At 56.8% G+C, this 17392-nt stretch overlaps 4 protein-coding genes across 4 annotated transcripts; 2 read left to right on the top strand and 2 right to left on the bottom strand.

Annotated features, from left to right (window-relative positions):
* Positions 1–1195: 1195 nt before the first annotated feature.
* Positions 1196–2098, top strand: GUITHDRAFT_105508 (hypothetical protein; the record flags this gene model as incomplete). Its single annotated transcript, XM_005835804.1, has 3 exons — positions 1196–1668; positions 1719–1773; positions 1871–2098. 3 exons carry the CDS (start codon positions 1196–1198, stop codon positions 2096–2098), a joined length of 756 nt encoding a protein of 251 aa, XP_005835861.1.
* A 4907-nt stretch (positions 2099–7005) lies between these two features.
* On the bottom strand, positions 7006–9528 carry GUITHDRAFT_105504 (hypothetical protein; the record flags this gene model as incomplete). The annotated part of the gene is made up of 9 exons (XM_005835803.1): positions 7006–7207; positions 7351–7995; positions 8049–8076; positions 8130–8187; positions 8270–8731; positions 8783–8799; positions 8847–8937; positions 9006–9058; positions 9108–9528. The coding sequence occupies 9 exons, from the start codon at positions 9526–9528 to the stop codon at positions 7006–7008; spliced, it is 1977 nt and encodes a 658-aa protein (XP_005835860.1).
* A 2472-nt stretch (positions 9529–12000) lies between these two features.
* On the top strand, positions 12001–16101 carry GUITHDRAFT_105503 (hypothetical protein; the record flags this gene model as incomplete). The annotated part of the gene is made up of 19 exons (XM_005835802.1): positions 12001–12414; positions 12459–12545; positions 12588–12849; positions 12893–12977; positions 13019–13238; positions 13529–13553; positions 13648–13781; positions 13840–13863; positions 13918–13975; positions 14032–14268; positions 14349–14515; positions 14647–14708; positions 14919–14962; positions 15066–15223; positions 15292–15340; positions 15388–15516; positions 15558–15816; positions 15857–15902; positions 15946–16101. 19 exons carry the CDS (start codon positions 12001–12003, stop codon positions 16099–16101), a joined length of 2616 nt encoding a protein of 871 aa, XP_005835859.1.
* Positions 16102–16228: 127 nt separating this feature from the next.
* GUITHDRAFT_105502 (hypothetical protein) lies at positions 16229–16989 on the bottom strand (the record flags this gene model as incomplete). The annotated part of the gene is made up of 2 exons (XM_005835801.1): positions 16229–16760; positions 16808–16989. The coding sequence occupies 2 exons, from the start codon at positions 16987–16989 to the stop codon at positions 16229–16231; spliced, it is 714 nt and encodes a 237-aa protein (XP_005835858.1).
* Between the last annotated feature and the right edge of the window lie 403 nt (positions 16990–17392).

The raw sequence follows: 17392 nt of genomic DNA, 5'->3' as shown, positions 1-17392 counted from the left end.
CGTCTACCGATGAGACGCAATACCCTGAACTTCTCAGTCGCCGTCTCCAAGAACTTATCGGCGGCGAGTTCTTACACCCCCTCAATTTTCAAGTTGTTCCATGTAGCCTAGTAGGTTGGACTTGCTTGCGCGGCAGTGACACACCGTCACCGGTGGCAAAGATTTCAGGCCGAACACCCCCTCAATGTTCCATGTAGGTTGGACTTGCTCCAAACTATATGGAACAACTTGAAACTTGGAGGAGCGTGACACACAAAGATTTCAGGCCGAACACCTCCTCAATTTTCAAGTTGTTCCATGTAGGTTGGACTTGCTTGCGCCGGCCGCTGAGTGACACACAAAGATTTCAGGCCGAACACCCCCTCAATTTTCAAGTTGTTCCACAGTGAAACTTAGTATTTTTTGTGGCCCTGAATCATTTCGGGCGCACTGAGTGTTCCAAGTTCCGACTGAAGCCTGGCATGCCATCAGTTTATGTTAAGTTATGCCGACCTCCGACTGTTCAAGTTGTGTCTGCCACCGTGACTCAGGCTACCGTAGTACCGGGGCCGCCCGGCCCCGGCGCTGGCAAGCAGGCACCGTGCGGCGGTTCCGACAAGGCCGAGTCACTGAGTCAGCTGAGCGCCGGGCTGGCGCGGCCCTCAGCCGCTGAGAGTGCTGTCGGACTGACTCGGGCTCCGCCCGGCCGCCGCCGCCCGGCGGACCCGGGCTCAGTGAGACGGTCACCGTCGGCACTGCTGATTAATGCCGGGATCAGCATGCCAGCCATGCGGCCAGTCCGTCCGATCAGATAGCCCCGCTGAGTTAATTGAACACAGGCTGAAAACTCAAGGTACCGTAGTACGGTCCGACCGCCGCCCGGCCGGGCGAGCCGGACTCTCCGGGACCTCTGAGGCTTCAAGGCTAGTACCGCCGAGCCGGTGAGTCACAACCGTTGAACGGTGAGAGTCAAGTTCCGAGCCAGGCGGCGGCCCCACGCGGCGGCAATGCCCGGCGGTACCGGGCCGTACCCGGTCCGTGTCATCGGAACAGCGGCGGCGTTGCAATGATGCTTGAGTTCCGAAGTTCCATCATTCTAGCATACAGTCGGGAGTCTCTCATGTGCAGTGCTGCCTCAATTCTCAGTGGTTTCGTGTCACAGTGTGCATTAAACTCGGTCTTGAGCAAGAACTGTCTTATACATTATACATTTATTATGCATCGAGACGTGAAATTGAATAACTTCCTCTACGACAGAAGGAATAAGAAGTACTTGCTTGTGGACTTTGGGCTGGCAGAGAAACAAATGCAGTCATCAGGCCGCAGCATCGGCAACATCTTGCCCTGTGAGGTTTCTACGGCCAGCTCTCGCTCCTCGCGGAATCAAAAGGAGCAGGAGAAGCTAGAGATGGCGCAGCAGATGGCGAAGAGGCGGATCATGTTGGGCGTCAGCAAGACGAACGCATCGGTGACAGTGAGGAACTCAGGGGTCAAATTCGAACGTCCAGTCAAACGCGCGGGAACTCGGGGATACCGAGCGCCCGAAGTGCTCATGGGCATGCAGTGCCAGACCACAGCAGTGGACGTGTGGGCTGCTGGGGTAGTACTGCTTACCCTGCTGTGCCGCACGACACAGTTCCAATGGTTCCAGTATAACGACATAGTCACGGCAACGATGGAGATCTACGGGTACGCTCTTTGTGTACCTTGGAAGTGCGCTTGTCTGACTGTCTGAGCAGCTTGCGCATGTACATCAAGAGCATGGATGCTGTGTGGAAGCTCCTCGACGTTAAGGTAAAATTGTTGTCGTCGGCGTTGTTGTATCAAGAGGATGAGGATGAGGGTGATATGGTGGCGGGAGGCCTGAGGTTGCTAACTTGATGTCATTCAGATTCCACCATTGGAACTGCATCTCAGCTATGCCCGCGGTTTCAAGCAAACATGGCGGACCTTGTCAAGCTCCCTGGGCGCGCATGCGGGATGCAAGGACTGGCTGGAGGTGGATGAGAAACATGCGATCTGGGACTTCCTCAACTGCTGCCTCAACATCGATCCCCGCACGAGGATTACAGCACTGGAGGCTCTGAAGCATCCCTTCCTCATTAGTGCTGTCAAGTAAACCGTCTCTACCCGTAGCTTTCTCCTTCCTCTCCTCTCATGTCCTCCTCGCCCTCCTGCCTTCCTCGCTAGTGGTCTTGAGTAAACACGGTCTCTCCTCCGGCATCTCCTCTCGCAGCGATCAGGCATATCAACTAGCCTGGCCTCCCAGGCGTCCATTTCCCTTCCAACCCCTCCCCTCTCCTTCCCCCAGCCTCTCAAACTCCTCACCTCCTCACAAATGACACCGCCATATTACAATAGGTTGGGAGAAGCCTCAAAAAACGCAATCATGGCAAAGCAACAGGAAGTCTCTTGAAATATGTTTCTTATTCAACCGACGAAGCCTTCAGGTAAAGGAAGCTAGGGCGTCAACACAACAAGGAGAATCGAATTTCCTTCATGTCTTCGAAGGTTGCTTCTCTGATCGGTTCCCTTCATGTTTCCCTTCTTCTGGAAGTGAACAACCATCACCTATAGCTGATGAGTGCTTTGGTACGCAAGTGCAAATTTCGATGAGATGCATACCTTACACATTCAACCTACTATAGGTGTGATTCTCAGCCAAGAATTGAGCTGTTTGATCTCAGTACTTGCCTGGCAGTTTCAGGAGTTAGCATTGAGGGGCCATGGTCCTTGACTGCGCTCAGCAGCTGAGCAAACAGTCCCTGAGTACATTGGGAGTAGTGGGATAGGGAAGAGACGGGGCAAGTGTGAGGTCGTTTACAAGTGTTTTAGATTGATACGAGAAGTTTGCACTACCCCCTACCCCTCAACACGGGCTGGAGGCCGTTGGAAAGATTCAAATCATTTGAATACCTACCCCGAGCCTCCTCATGATTATTTAGTCAACTATACACGCCTATTCATATCAAATAGAGGAAGGTTTTGCTCAACATTGCCCTTCTCGTCTTGGATGGCCCGGCAGCCCTGGCAACGAAAAAGGTACATAAATTGACGGAGCCAACATTTTTAGCTCAATTTTCTCTTGCCGCTTGAATTTGACTAAAACTACTATGAGAACCACCCTGGTTAACTGATCCGACAAGGATACGGAACGGCAACGCTATGGCCGACGTTCACTGCTCGAGATCTCTCCGTGCCCAGAAGCATCCTCTGGCGACCTTCTTCGTTGAGGCGCACGACTTCGTTCATAATGCTGGAGCGATCCTCTACCGTCGTGTAGCCGCAGGACACACTCGCTCAAGTCGCAGGATAGGGTCTTGCAGTCTCACAGGCTGACCATCTTCGCTCATTTTCCTGAGCGTGATCGGACCTGAGCCACTCTCCGATGCGAGTCTCGAGCTACTACCCCCTCAAGGCCTTCCCGCACCGCTATGCTCAGATGCTCGACTGCTATCTCCATCAGTGGCATGCCGATCTGCCAGTGTCCGACGGAATGTGATGGATGTCAGCGCGAGCTCGATCCCTCCGTTGCTGCACATCATCTCCAGACCTGCAAACGCCGATCCTCCAAGCTTCCGAAGTTCCCACGGCGCATGACAACCTTACTCGTACGATTCGGTCGATGCTGAACGAAGCTGGTCTTCAGAGCGTCATCGATACAGTGGGGGATCCTCGTTCTCGACGGCAGGTACCCTCCCATCCTCATGGCCGCAAGATGAAGGGCGATATCCACATCCCTGGAATCCGCGATCGAGGGTCCGAGCAGTACGAGGGCTTGATGGCGGACGTGACCGTTGGTCCACCCTTACATTGGTAGCCTCTGCCGGCGGCGACCTGACCAAGTGGGGGGAGGTCAACCTCGACGCCGCCCTCCGAGCCATGTTGCAGCGTCTGCCAAGATTCGCAAACATCGCGCTGCATATGCTATGACTACTCCTCCTCGAGCGTTCATCCCTCTCGGCTGCCGCTCCGGGTATCGCGTCTAAGGGTGACGGAATACAAGTTTGTTAGACTTGTACTAGTCCAAAGTCACGCAGACATCACATCGACCTTAGTTGTAACAAGACAGTTTTTGCTCAAGACCAAGTTTAATGCACACAAAACCAGAATTGAGGAGCACATGAGAGATAGACTGTATGCTACTACTGATGTGAAACCCAAGCATCCAGACATGAGAGGACCTTAGCAAGACGGCTCAGCTAGGAAGGCCTCCTCTACGTCACCAGCAGCAAGCACCCCAGTGGTGTCGAGCTCTCCGGAGGCACCCGACGTCACAGTGAGGGACGGAGACGCCTCGCCAGCTCCGCGCCGATCGTCGGCGCCACTCGAAGGGTGTCCCCCATCGGAGTCGGAGACCTCCGGCGAAGACTCCTCGGGCGACTCGACAAAGTCCGAGGAGGAGCTGTCCTCTGGCTCGAGAAGTGCTTGCGCCCGCAAGGGCGTCATTTGTTTTGCTTGAGGCACTTTTTACCTTCTGCCAGTAAATCCTATACCGCCTGCGCCTCGCACCAGACAAGAGCGCTTCCAGCGTCAGCTGCATGGTGAAGGAGCATGCAGGAGGAATAAAATCCCTTAGACGCGATACCCGGAGGCAGCCGACTGACCACTGTCAGTCGAGACGTCCGCTGCCGCCACAAAGCGGGCGGCCGCGGACGGAGAAAGGGCAGCCGCCGACAAGGAGCCGGCGCTGCCCGGGGGTCCGCCTGGGGCAGCGGACGGAGGGAGGCTGGACACATGAACACGGTACCGCTCGAGGTAGTCCTCCTCGCTAGCCTCCGAGTCAGCGGTAGCCGAGTCAGCGGTAGCCGCCCGTGACGGCGGCGACGCCGCGGCAATGCCCAAGGACCGGCGTGACCCGACCGATGCCGGGGAGGAAGCAGGCGAGCTCGGACCAGCAGCAAGCACCCCAGTGGTGTCGAGCTCTCCGGAGGCACCCGACGTCACAGTGAGGGACGGAGACGCCTCGCCAGCTCCGCGCCGATCGTCGGCGCCACTCGAAGGGTGTCCCCCATCGGAGTCGGAGACCTCCGGCGAAGACTCCTCGGGCGACTCGACAAAGTCCGAGGAGGAGCTGTCCTCTGGCTCGAGAAGTGCTTGCGCCCGCAAGGGCGTCATGCGCCTCGCACCAGACAAGAGCGCCTCCAGCGTCAGCTGCATGGTGAGGCGCTGATAGGTGGCGGCGCGTTTGCGAGCCAAGACCTCAGCAGCAGGGCCGTCATCAGGCACGAAGGGCCGACCAAACGCCGCATCCTCAAGAGGCATTGAGCGCTGAGCAATGATGTCCGCGAGATACCAGATGAAGCGGAGGGTGTCAGGATGCAGGGTACCGTCCGTCGAGATGGCAAGAGGGATGAACGCTCGAGGAGGAGTAGTCATGGCATATGCAGCGCGATGTTTGCGAATCTTCTCAGACGCTGCAACATGGAGGGCGTCGAGGTTGACCTCCCCCCACTTGGTCAGGTCGGCAGAGCTACCAATGTAAGGGTGGACCAACGTCACGTCCGCCATCTAGTCACGTCACGTCCGCCACCAATGTAAGGGTGGACCAACGTCACGTCCGCCATCAAGTACGATTACAGCGGACGTCTCGACTGACAGTGGTCAGTCGGCTGCCTCCGGGTATCGCGTCTAAGGGATTTTATTCCTCCTGCATGCTCCTGCTGGGCTGGCGATGCCGCGTCTGGGTGCCAGCAGTGCTGGTTCTTTTCGGGCTTGTGTTTTGTGTGTGTTTGTGCAGCTTCTCGCTGTGGACTGTGTGCCTGCCGGTTCAGCTTGTTCCTGCTTTGTTTTGCTTGAGGCACTTTTTATCTTCTGCCAGTAAATCCAAATCCTTCTTCATAGCGGACGTAGCTGCAACGGCATCCTCGAGTGGACCGACAAGCACGACGTTGTCAGCATAGGCCAAGACTCGAACAGAGGGAAAAAGCTCTGCGATATGGAGGAGCAGGGGGTGGATACTGTGGCAGAAAAATACGCTGGAGGGGACATCGCCCTGACAGACGCCCGAGGTACACTGAACGGAGGCTGACTGACTTTTGTGAAAGAGTCGAAGGTCAGCAGAGTCTCCATAGTAGCTGGAGAGGTAGGAGGCGAACAAACGGAGATGCTCGCAAGAGGGCAAGCGAGCGCCTTCAGTGATGCTCCCATCAAAGTAGTCGCGACTCGCACGTCCCTCGATTGCATCGAAGAGAGCCTGGCGGTCGAGGGAGTTGAAGGCGTTCTTTGCATCCAAACTCACCAGCACTGTGGGGTTGGCAACATCCTCATCATCACCGCGAGCGTGAAGGGGCAGGAGCGCTGACGCGGTTTGCGAGAACTTCAGCCAGCCGTCTCGATCGAGTCCGAACTGAATCGCTCGAGGGTGAGACGAGAGGAAGTGCTGGTCAAGAAATGAGCGAATCGCTGCCAAAGCAAGCTTCGTCGCAAGTCGACGGTGTGCGGCAGAACCGATGACAATTGGCCGGAGACCAGGTTTATCAGCTCCCTTGGAGAGGGGAATAAATCTGCATCCTCGACGAATGGCTGACAGGGCAGGAATAAGAAGATCCGGCATTTGGCCAAGAAGGACCCCTTGGAGGATATGTTTGATGGGGGAAACCCTTCGAGTGGCCCCGACGATCGGCGCGGAGCTGGCGAGGCGTCTCCGTCCCTCACTGTGACGTCGGGTGCCTCCGGAGAGCTCGACACCACTGGGGTGCTTGCTGCTGGTCCGAGCTCGCCTGCTTCCTCCCCGGCATCGGTCGGGTCACGCCGGTCCTTGGGCATTGCCGCGGCGTCGCCGCCGTCACGGGCGGCTACCACTGACTCGGCTACCGCTGACTCGGAGGCTAGCGAGGAGGACTACCTCGAGCGGTACCGTGTTCCTGTGTCCAGCCTCCCTCCGTCCGCTGCCCCAGGCGGACACCCGGGCAGCGCCGGCTCCTTGTCGGCGGCTGCCCTTTCTCCGTCCGCGGCCGCCCGCTTTGTGGCGGCAGCGGACGTCTCGACTGACAGTGGTCAGTCGGCTGCCTCCGGGTATCGCGTCTAAGGGATTTTATTCCTCCTGCATGCTCCTGCTGCTTGTTGCTTGATTGCTTGACCCTTAGGCTGCTTGTCTGCGCGGCTTCGCGCTTGGGCTGGCGATGCCGCGTCTGGGTGGCAGTGCTGGTTCTTTTCGGGCTTGTGTTTTGTGTGTGTTTGTGCAGCTTCTCGCTGTGGACTGTGTGCCTGCCGGTTCAGCTTGTTCCTGCTTTGTTTTGCTTGAGGCACTTTTTATCTTCTGCCAGTAAATCCTATATGATATGAGGATGGGAGGGTACCTGCCGTCGAGAACGAGGATCCCCCATTGTATCGATGACGCTCTGAAGACCAGCTTCGTTCAGCATCGACCGAATCGTACGAGTAAGGTTGTCATGCGCCGTGGGAAGCTTGGAGGATCGGCGTTTGCAGGTCTGGAGATGATGTGCAGCAACGGAGGGGTCGAGCTCGCGCTGACATCCATCACATTTCGTCGGACACTGGCAGATCGGCATGCCATGGAGATAGCAGTCGAGCATCTGAGCATAGCGGTGCGGGAAGGCCTTGAGGGGGTAGTAGCTCGAGACTCGCATCGGAGAGTGGCTCAGGTCTCGCTCAGGAAAATGAGCGAAGATGGTAGACTGCAAGACCCTATCCTGCGACTTGAGCGAGTGTGTCCTGCGGCTGTGCAAGGTGAGGATATCACGCTGCTGATCGGTCAGCGCAGCGCGAGCATGCACATGGCGAGGGAAGACGCGCATGACAAGAGGAGTCACATTTCGCTGCGCAGGGGGAGGAATGAAGTGCTCATGAGACGAGTCGACGAGAGCGCGCAAACCAGGGATGTGTACCACAGATGCCGGGGGGCGTCCTGCGTCATCAGGCACAGCAGCCGGGGCAGGTGGGATCGCCGCGCCATCTGCAGCCGGTGCAGGAGCCTTGACACGACGGTAGAGGATCGCTCCAGCATTATGAACGAAGTCGTGCGCCTCAACGAAGAAGGGGGTATAGGATTTACTGGCAGAAGATAAAAAGTGCCTCAAGCAAAACAAAGCAGGAACAAGCTGAACCGGCAGATACACAGTCCACAGCGAGAAGCTGCACAATCACACACAAAACACAAGCCCGAAAAGAACCAGCACTGCTGGCACCCAGACGCGGCAGCGCCAGCCCAAGCGCGAAGCCGAAGAAGGTCGCCAGAGGATGCTTCTGGGCACGGAGAGATCTCGAGCAGTGAACGTCCAGGCTATGAGGAGAGGGCAGGGTCCGTGACATGGGCTGGTCAGAGTACCAAGCCTGAAGCGAGGAAGCGAGCGATAGCCGTATAGTAAACAGCGGGGTGTAGACCCTCAGAGGGCGTGAACTCGTCCCCTCCTCGACTATGCGGAAGCTCCCGCTTGAACCTCGCAAACTCTAGCAGGTCGGGATGCGCGGCAAGGTACTGCGAGGAAGGCCAGCGGTGGTATTTCTCAAGCGCCAGGTGGACAGAGAGGTCAAAGCGACGAATCTGTGATTGGACCCGCGGGAGAAACGGAGAAGACCCCTGGAGGAAGAAGCGCAGCTTCTGGAGATGGCTCGCCCTCACCAGCGTCTTGAACATGAAGCCATGCTGGACGAGCCCGAGCTTCGAGAGCTCTTCGTTGAGGGTAGAAACCTTCGCTCGGAGCTGACTAGCATGAAATCCATCCGTGCCGATAGGCAGGCCGCCAAGTGTAATCCCGCCAGTGACGACCTCGAAGTGAAGAAGTTGAGTCTTGAGACGGCGCTTAAGGCTCTTCTTCAGCTACAATGCCATCCAGCCCACCCAGTAGAGCTTCAAAGCTGCAGGATGACTAGAAAGGGGTGACAGGTGTTGCCAAATCCTCCACCCTTGGTCCGATGATCGGTCCCCGCAAAGGAGCTGTAGCGCTTGATCGCCTGGATCAGGCTAGTGGTGTCGAGGATGTCAGTCAAATCCGCCTGCAGTACTGCAAGCGCTTGCTGGGTGAGATGATCCGCGGAAGCACTTCCAAAGGCAGGCGACGCACCATCAGGGAACTTCTCTTGTGCTTCAGCAAGAAGATCAGCGAAAGGTTCAGCCCTGTAGATGCCGGAGCTCAGTAGTGTCCGTACCGCCCGATGAAGGTCACCCGCAGTGAACTGATGAATCGCCAACTGTCTTTGGCGCTCGCTCGCAGAGGTGAGGGACAGCGTAGGTCGCGGCGGAGGAGCAGGCTCAGACTCCTGAGACGATTGGCCGGACTGCCGCTGCTCCCTCGGCCCGCGCGGTTGTGGTCGCTGCTGTGGTGGTTGCTGCTGCTGCTGTTGCTGCTGCTGCTGACGCGGGTGCTGCAGCTGCGGCTGCTGCTGCTGCGGGTGCTGCTGGTGGCGGAGGACAGCTCCTCCTCGGACTTTGTCGAGTCGCCCGAGGAGGAGTCTTCGCCGGAGGTCTCCGACTCCGATGGGGGAAACATCCAGAGTGGCGCCGACGATCGGCGCGGAGCTGGCGAGGCGTCTCCGTCCCTCACTGTGACTTCGGGTGCCTCCGGAGAGCTCGATCCTCCCCGGCATCGGTCGGGAGCGGCGGGTCACGCCGGTCCTTGGGCATTCACAAAACACAAGCCCGAAAAGAACCAGCAATTTGCTTGAGGCACTTTTTACCTTCTGCCAGTAAATCGGACTCCCTCTAAAGCAAAAGAAAGCATGGACGGATTTACTGGCAGAAGGTACAGGAACACGCTAAACCTGCTAAGTTGCAGGAACAAGCTAAACCTGCATGCTTCGATGCACACAGCCCCCCCCCCCCTCCCGCCGTCGGCGGCTGCTCTTTCTTCGTCCGCGACCGTGATTCCGTAATGCCGCCAGCTTTGCGGCGGCGGGGGACGTCTCGACTGACAGTGGTCAGTCGGATGCCTCCGGGGCACCTAGTATCGCGTCTAAGGGAGTTTCATCTCGGACGCCCCCCTGCCAGTAAACGGTCTGCTTTTGGTCTTGTTTTTTGCACACAGCAACAAAAGCAGGTTGGCAGAGCTACCGGGTAACGAAGTCACGTGTTTACTCGCATAAAAAGTAAAAAGTGCCTCAAGCAAAACAAAGCAGGAACAAGCTAAACCTGCATGCACACAGCGCACAGCGAGAAGCTGCATAAACTGTGACACACACCGTAAGCTACCAGCAGTGCTGGTTACTCTTGGGCCGTCTCAGAGTTTTACTCGCAGAAGGTAAAAAGTTGTTCTTGTTTGGTTGTGTGTGTTTGTGCAGCTTCTCGCTGTGGCGCTGTGTGCATGCAGCTGCTTTCTTTTGCTTGTTTTGATAGAGTTTTACTCGCATAAAAGGTAAAAAGTGCCTCAAGCAGAACGGGGATTTACTGGCAGAATGTAAAATGTGCCTCAAGCAAAACAAAGCAGGAACAAGCTAAACCTGCTTGCACACAGCGCACAGCGAGAAGCTGCACAAACACACACAAAACACAAGCCCGAAAAGAACCAGCACTGCTGGCAACCGTAAATCTTACGCCGGGCCCTCCTACCAATATAGGCACTCTGAGCATAAGGTAAAAAGTGCCTCAAGCAGAAGAAAGCAGCAACAAGCAAAACATCAGACCTTTTTTCAGTTAACTCAACACTGCAGCAACAAACGCGGGGCAAATACACGAAACAGTACACAAGACCGAAAGTAACCAGCACTGCTGGAAGCCACGTAGACAAGCAGAGAGGGGCAAGCAACGAGCGCCGGGATACCGGCACAGCACTGAGGGGACGTGAACGACCTCATGACGGAGAAAGGGCAGCCGCCGACAAGAAAGTAGAGTTTTACTCGCATAAGGTAAAAAGTGCCTACAAGGACTGCGGCCGGCGCTGAGTCCGAGACCTCCGGCGACTCCGGGACTCCGGAGTCGGAGGAGGTGTCCTCAGTGGCCGCTCGAGGATCCTCGGAGCCGCTCAGCAGCAGGTCTGGCATCCGACATCATGGCAGGACTCCGCCGCCGGGAATCGGAAGTGCCGACCAAACATGGCAGGGCTCCGCCGCCGGGGAATCGGAAGTGCCGACCAAACATGGCAGGGCTCCGCCGGGGAATCGGCGGAAGTGCCAACCAAACAGCCCACATCCTCGAGGGCCTCGACGGCGCCGCTGAGCGATGATGTCTGCCACTGTACAAGCCTGATGAAGGGGAGGGTGTCAGGATGCAGAGTACCGTCGGTGGAGCGCCGCTGCAGGAAGCTTAGAGGATCTGCGTGGGCTGGCGGCAGTGCAGCCGGTGACTCGCACACTGAGGTAGAAAGTGCCTCAAGCAGAAGAAACTTCCGTACTATTCACGCACTGCACACAACACTGGCACTGCATGATAGCCGGGGCTGGTCACCAGAGTACACTGGCAGCTGACCCTGATCACACGGTGCCTCCGTTTCATCTGGTCATGCCGGGCCCGTCACGATTCACAGCCTCGGCCACTGAGAAGTCACAGGGCGCCAGCCCACTGACTCTCCGAGCCTCGGAGACGGTTCGGAGTCCGGCGATCTTGATTTTTGATTTTTTTTATGAATCCATACGAAACCTTCACACCGACCAGGGTGTCATAGGAAGGTCCTAGGAGACTCAAAACCATGCATCCGACGGGGCGAGTGGGAGGAGGGGGGAGAGGAAGGATGGGGAGATGGGGAGAGGAAGGGAGGAAAGGGGGGGAAGAGGGAGTGAGGAGGAGAGGGAGGGAAGAGAACGGAGGAATGAAGGGAGATGGAGAGGGAACAGAGAGGGAGGAGAGGGAGGGAAGGGGAAGGAGGATCTCTCTTGACCACGGGGGATAGGAGGGACAGAGCCGAGGAAACCAAGATAAAGGAGGGGAGAGAAGTGAGAGAAGGAAGAGGGGGGGGGGGGACGATCTGAAGGAACTGTGTAGAAGAAAGGTCGGGTGAGGAGTTGAGCGGAAGGGGAAGGGAGGCAGACGAGGGGTTTGAGGAGAGGAGGATGGGTATTGAAGATAGAGGAGGGAGAAAGGGAGGCTGACCTGTTTGTGCAGGATGAGTTGGATCTGATCGTGTGAGAATGGCGTCTGTTGATGCTGCTGGAGGGTATGGAGTGACTGAAGGAAGCTTCTTCTCGCTGCGAAAGGAAGCGAAGGAGCTCGAAAAGGAGGTGGCTCAGCTCTTGACCTTGTCTCCCGACTGCTCGAATGCGCATGTCAGTTTCGAACAGACGAGTATTGCACCAGAAGTAGCAGCAGAAGAAGCACCAGAAGAAGCAGCAGAAGAAGCAGCAGAAGAAGCATCAGATTGGAAGGTTTGCGAGGAAACAAGCAGAGAGAGAGAGGTCACTTGTGAACGTGATGCCCCTTTCCACTTCTTCGGTAACGATGGTGGGATCTGTTCCACCACCTTGGACGACGACGCGATCGGATCAGCGCGAGGCAGCCAGCATCTCAGAGTTAACTTCCAACCCCTCTCAGTCGAGCAGCTCAAGGTAAGCATGTCCACGTGCTCCACTCTGCTAATCCTCCGGTGCAGTCGCATCCCCCTGATGACTCGGCCACCAACTCGCCTCGAAGTCCTCGAGCAAATCGGCAGTGCTTGACCCCGGAGGGATGGATCAAGGTGAGGAGGAGGTGGAGAATGGGGACCGATGACGTCCAATAGGCTCTCGACGCAGGATGCTGGAGTGCTCAATGTCTTCCTTTTGCTTCCCAGACGTCTCCTCTCGTCTCCCAGCAAGAGCTCTTGACCTCCTCGAGCTCCAGCGCTGAGCCAAGTCCGAGAAGGATACAAGCACCTCGCCCCTACATCGGGCGACAGGCAAACTCACATAGGCTGAAGGAGGAAGGGAGGGAAGGTAAGGACAAAGCAAGAGAAGATAAGGGCGAGCAAGAGCAGGCGAAGGAAGTGCCGCATGAATCTGCTGGTGCGACTATTCGCCTCTTGTCACTCATCGTCACGCTCCTCAGGCATCTTCGCGTCTGCCAAGAAGTTCTTGATGATGAGCGCGGTCGACGGGCAGCAGCGGCAAGAGGCACTGGAGCTGCTTGAGAGGTCTCACAGAAGGAGGAAGTAGCGACGTGACGTCCTGGCAGCTTCAGCGGGGCTCTAGATCTCGGAGAGGGATGGGGGTCAGATGCTCTCAGAAACTTCGGGATCGGCCAAGCCTCGGCTGCCGCTGGGGGCGCAATTGAGCTGAGAAGAGCCCGCGAGTCCCTGACAGCCATCGACTACTCGTGGAATCAGCCAGGCAGCTGCCCAAGTCGCCCCAACACGAGAGGAGGATTGACCCTGGAAGCCCGCGAGAAGAAGAAGGTTAGCTTTCTTCCTTCTGCTCTCCTTCCTCTTCCCCCCTGCCCATCTTTCATTCACCTCCCTACCTCCTCTCCCTTCCTCCTCTCCCTTCCTCCTCTCCCTTCCTCCTCGCTTTTCCTATCCTCCTCGCTTCTTCTATCCTCCTCACACTGTTCGCTGAGAGCACACCCCAGCAAGAAGCTGCTCAGAAACTATTGTCGCGCGAAATGTCTTTCTGTACCTTCCGCCCAGAAATCAACGAGAAGTGAATTGAGCTGTTTCCTACGACCTTCTGATCTTGTTTGCTTCAGGTCAAAACGGCTCGCAAAGGAGAAGGTGAGGAGGGAGGAGGCAGGTGCAGTACTTGAGATGAATGAGCTTCGTTCGCTGTACTCGTCCTCTTCCTCCCTCCCTCGACCAGTCGCCGCAGTGCTTGCAACTCCTAAGCCATCGACCAGCGCCAAGAGGCTTGAGGGCTCGAGCAGCAGCCCAGCTATCTTGGCGAGAAGCAGAAGAATAGCTGAACAGATGGAGCGAGAGGGAAGGAGGCGAGGAAACGTTGAGGTGACAAGACGAGCCTCTAGCTGAAGCTCAACTCACCGGCTGACTTTTGTGTTTGCAGGACAGGCTTATGGACGCAGGGAAGGTGAGGAGGAGGAGGAGGAGAGGAAGCCTGGGGTATGACGTCTGTGTTGCTCAGCAGCGAAGTGACAAGATCGAGAAGTTGGCAAGAGCGCAGCAGGATCGAAACGAGACAAGTGAGACGAGGAAGGGAGAGTCAAGGAAAGGGAGGAATAACCAACTGCGTGAGCAGGGGAGCGCAAGAGTGCGAGGAAAGAAAAGACAAACTCCGCACGCTTGTATGAAACCGCCAAATTAAGGGAGGAAAGGATCCAAGCCCTCCAGCGCGAAGTGACCCTCAAGTTGCTTGTTTTCTCCAACTTGCTAGTCACTTCCTCCCTCCATAGGCTTGGCTTCAGGAAGGAAAAGAACTGGAGGCTCGACGACCTTCCTCCTCTCCCTCCGCTTCTTCTACTCGAAGAAGACTCCGGTCAGTGGGATCGTTGGGGCCTCACGCAGCCTCCGCCTCCTCCTCTCCTCCGCTCGATCCGCTCAACGTGGAAGCGTCAGAGACAAAAAACGACAAGTTATTAGCAGCCGGAGACCCCAAGGGACCGCAGGACTGCTCGACCCCTTTAGACACGTCGGAGACCTCGAGCCCTGCGCGTGAGCTGCTGAGCGTCATGAACAGGTCCTACGACAGCGAGCTCGAGAAAACCTATTCGTCGTTGAGAGAGGTGAGGGGGAGGAAGAGGAGGGATAGGGATGTCATGAAAGTAGAGGGACCATGGAAGTGGCCAGCAGGAATAGGATGAGGAGGGAAGAAGAAGTTCTTGACTTTGAGAAAGGCAAGAGACATCACGAGCAGGATTTGCAGTCCAAGCAACAAGGAAGCGATGAGGTGACGGAGAGCATAAGAATGTCGGACAAGTGAGTTGGTGATGGGGAGCAGGAGGAGCAACCGACGAGAGGAGGACCTCATCGCTCTCAACCTCCCTTCTCGTCGCTTCGCTCACGGCAATTCGAGCGTCAGCAGCCCCGACCGTCACGTCGAATCGCAGCAGCCAAGTCGCTGCTCCCCTCCCATGTGATGAGTCGCTGAGAGGAGCGCGAGCATAGCTAGCTCACCTCGTGCATCAGGTTGCAACAAGCCTCGTTGAAGACAGGAACACCATGCTCACCAGGTTGGCATCCTCCTCTCCTCCCGTCCCTCTTTCCTCCACCCCTCCTTTACCATCACCACCTTTCCTCTTTGTTCCTTTGTTGCTGAGATTATTCTTGCGGAAGAAGTGGACTTGTACGAGGAGGAGGCGGTTGCGAGAGGGAGGATAGAGAAGGAAGGGCTGGAGCGACCCGGAGGCATCGGCATTCAGCTAACGCGAACAAGCGATGGGACTTTTGTCATTGAGAGTCTCCCAGCTGGAGTAGCAGCTCAGTCGGGCAAGGTGAGGAGAGAGAAAGACGTCAGCACTAGCTAGACCTCCATGAAGCTCCTCAGCTGAGACAGTGGAAGGTGCTGCTGGGCGACGAGCTGACGGCCGTGGACGGGAATCGCATCATAGGTGAGGAGGGGAGGACGGAAAGATTTCAACTCAATGCCTGCGAAAAGGTCGCGACATGCAGTTTGCAGCTTCACTGATCAAGGTGAATGAGGAGGGGGAGCGGGAGGAACTTACAGGGACGAAGGGACGTGCGGGGCATGTGGTCAAGCTCTCACTAACGAGGAGGATCAAAGGAGGTGTGTAGGTCTCGTCCATTGTGCCTCCTTACTGCTGGCAGCGACTGGCCGTGAGAAACGCGTGAAGCTCCTCGTCCCGCTTGTTCGCGCACCTCTGGTGGATCAAGAGGCTCCTTCCTCTTCCCCCACCAGTAGCCAAGAACTCAGAGTCCCTCGGCTCAGCGTCGAGCAGACGCAGGTGGAGCAGGAAGAGCCTGTGCGGATCAAGTTCAAGTCCCCTCGCAATCATGAGCCCTTCCTGCTCCCTGCGCCTCGCCACGATCCGCTTGCTCGCTCTCTGACTGTCGAGCATGGAGAGCGGTGATCCTTGTCCCTCTTGTCCTTGCTTGACGTCGTCCAGGTTCTCGTCACCAGACAAGTTGGCTGCCTTGGAGTTACTGAGGAAGGTGAGGAGCGGAGGAGCTAAGGACAAGTGTGAAATGTTGGCAGAAGGGACCGGGAGGAGCAGCTGCTTACGTGGGGCTCCAGCACGAGGACGTTGAAGGCTTGAGGGAGATGCGAGAGCAGTTCTCCTCTTCCCTTTCCTCCTCCATCCCTGCAGCTCGACGTGGGCAGATGAGCGAAGAGATTGAGTACCAAGTCTGATTGGACGAGGACGAGGCAGGAGATTGGAGTCGTTCTCAAGGGCGAGAGAGGCACATGGCACATAACAACACCAAGAGGATAACAGAAGCTCGTCATCCCAACACAACACCCGCCGCTCTTCTTCCATTCAATCTTCACCAGTCAGGTCGATCACTTCCTTCAATGGTTCTGCCCGGCCTCGTTTGCTCGTCGCCCCCCCATCCTCTTCCTCCTCTCCTCGGGTCCGGCACGTCTGATCATCTTCTGCTCGCCGAGCTGCTGCTCGCCCTGCCAGCTCTCGCACATGCATTCCGCAGTTATCGCTTCCTCCCAGTCGCCCTGACCCCATCAGATCTCGCTGCCTCTTCCTCTTGAGTGCTGCTGTCAGCATCGCCTCTCGCATGTTCCGTTGCTCCTGGCGTCCTCCGCACCGCCTCCCCTCACACTCGAATGGCCCCACCCCGACGATGCCTCGCGCCATGAGGCTTTCTGTCTCCTCCTCTAGCTGCTGCAGGAGCACATAGAAGCGCTGATTGTGTGGGCCCACTTCGTTGTGAACCAGCTCATGCAGGAGCGTACCGAGGACATCGTGGTACTCAAGGAAGCGGCCATTGTCGCCTGAACCTCGCAGGCGGATGGAAATAGTCTCTCCTCGATTCTCATTCAGCCCCAGAAGCTTCCTGCTCGCAGCCTCAGCTTCACCAGCGAGCATCGCAAGAGAAAGCACCTGTCTCGAGGGAGAAATTCTCGCAGTGTTCCCACCGACCAGTTTCGTTTCACCATGATCGGTTCTACTTGCTTGGCAGCCTTCACAAGCATCGACCTGGCAGTGTCCTTGTCGCATTTGTCTAAGACAACAATTTGACGAAAACATGACAACTCCTTTCTTTCGGTAGATGCTTTCATCATAATGTCTATAATATCTGTCTAGATCTGATTTCTAACGTTTTCTGACATCGCCTACCTGCCTCCCCGGCCCTTCTCTCTCCTGTCCTGTCCTGTCCTGTCCTGTCCTGTCCTGTCCTGTCCTGTCCTGTCCTGTCCTGTCCTGTCCTCTCCCCCGTGTCTCCAGCTCGCATTTCTGTCCCTGTAGAACTTTTTGAAAGATTGTCCTTGCTATCTAGATGGCCCGGCTCCACCATGGCTTCCTAATATTAGGGTGGTGGCAGGGGTAGGGGTGCTTTTTGTGGTGTTGAGGGGGTGGGGGGCCGACCCTGCACGAGTTCAAGGACCCCCACTGACAACGTTAGAAGGGGTGGTGGGGTCACTATGACCCACCCTGATTTCCAAGGGCCTGAGTAGCTAGAATATG

The sequence above is a fragment of the Guillardia theta genome (genome assembly GCF_000315625.1).
Source record: "Guillardia theta CCMP2712 unplaced genomic scaffold GUITHscaffold_20, whole genome shotgun sequence".
Taxonomy (NCBI): Eukaryota; class Cryptophyceae; order Pyrenomonadales; family Geminigeraceae; genus Guillardia; species Guillardia theta.
Note: the sequence above shows the minus strand (reverse complement) of the source record. Positions and strands in the feature narration are given on the sequence as shown.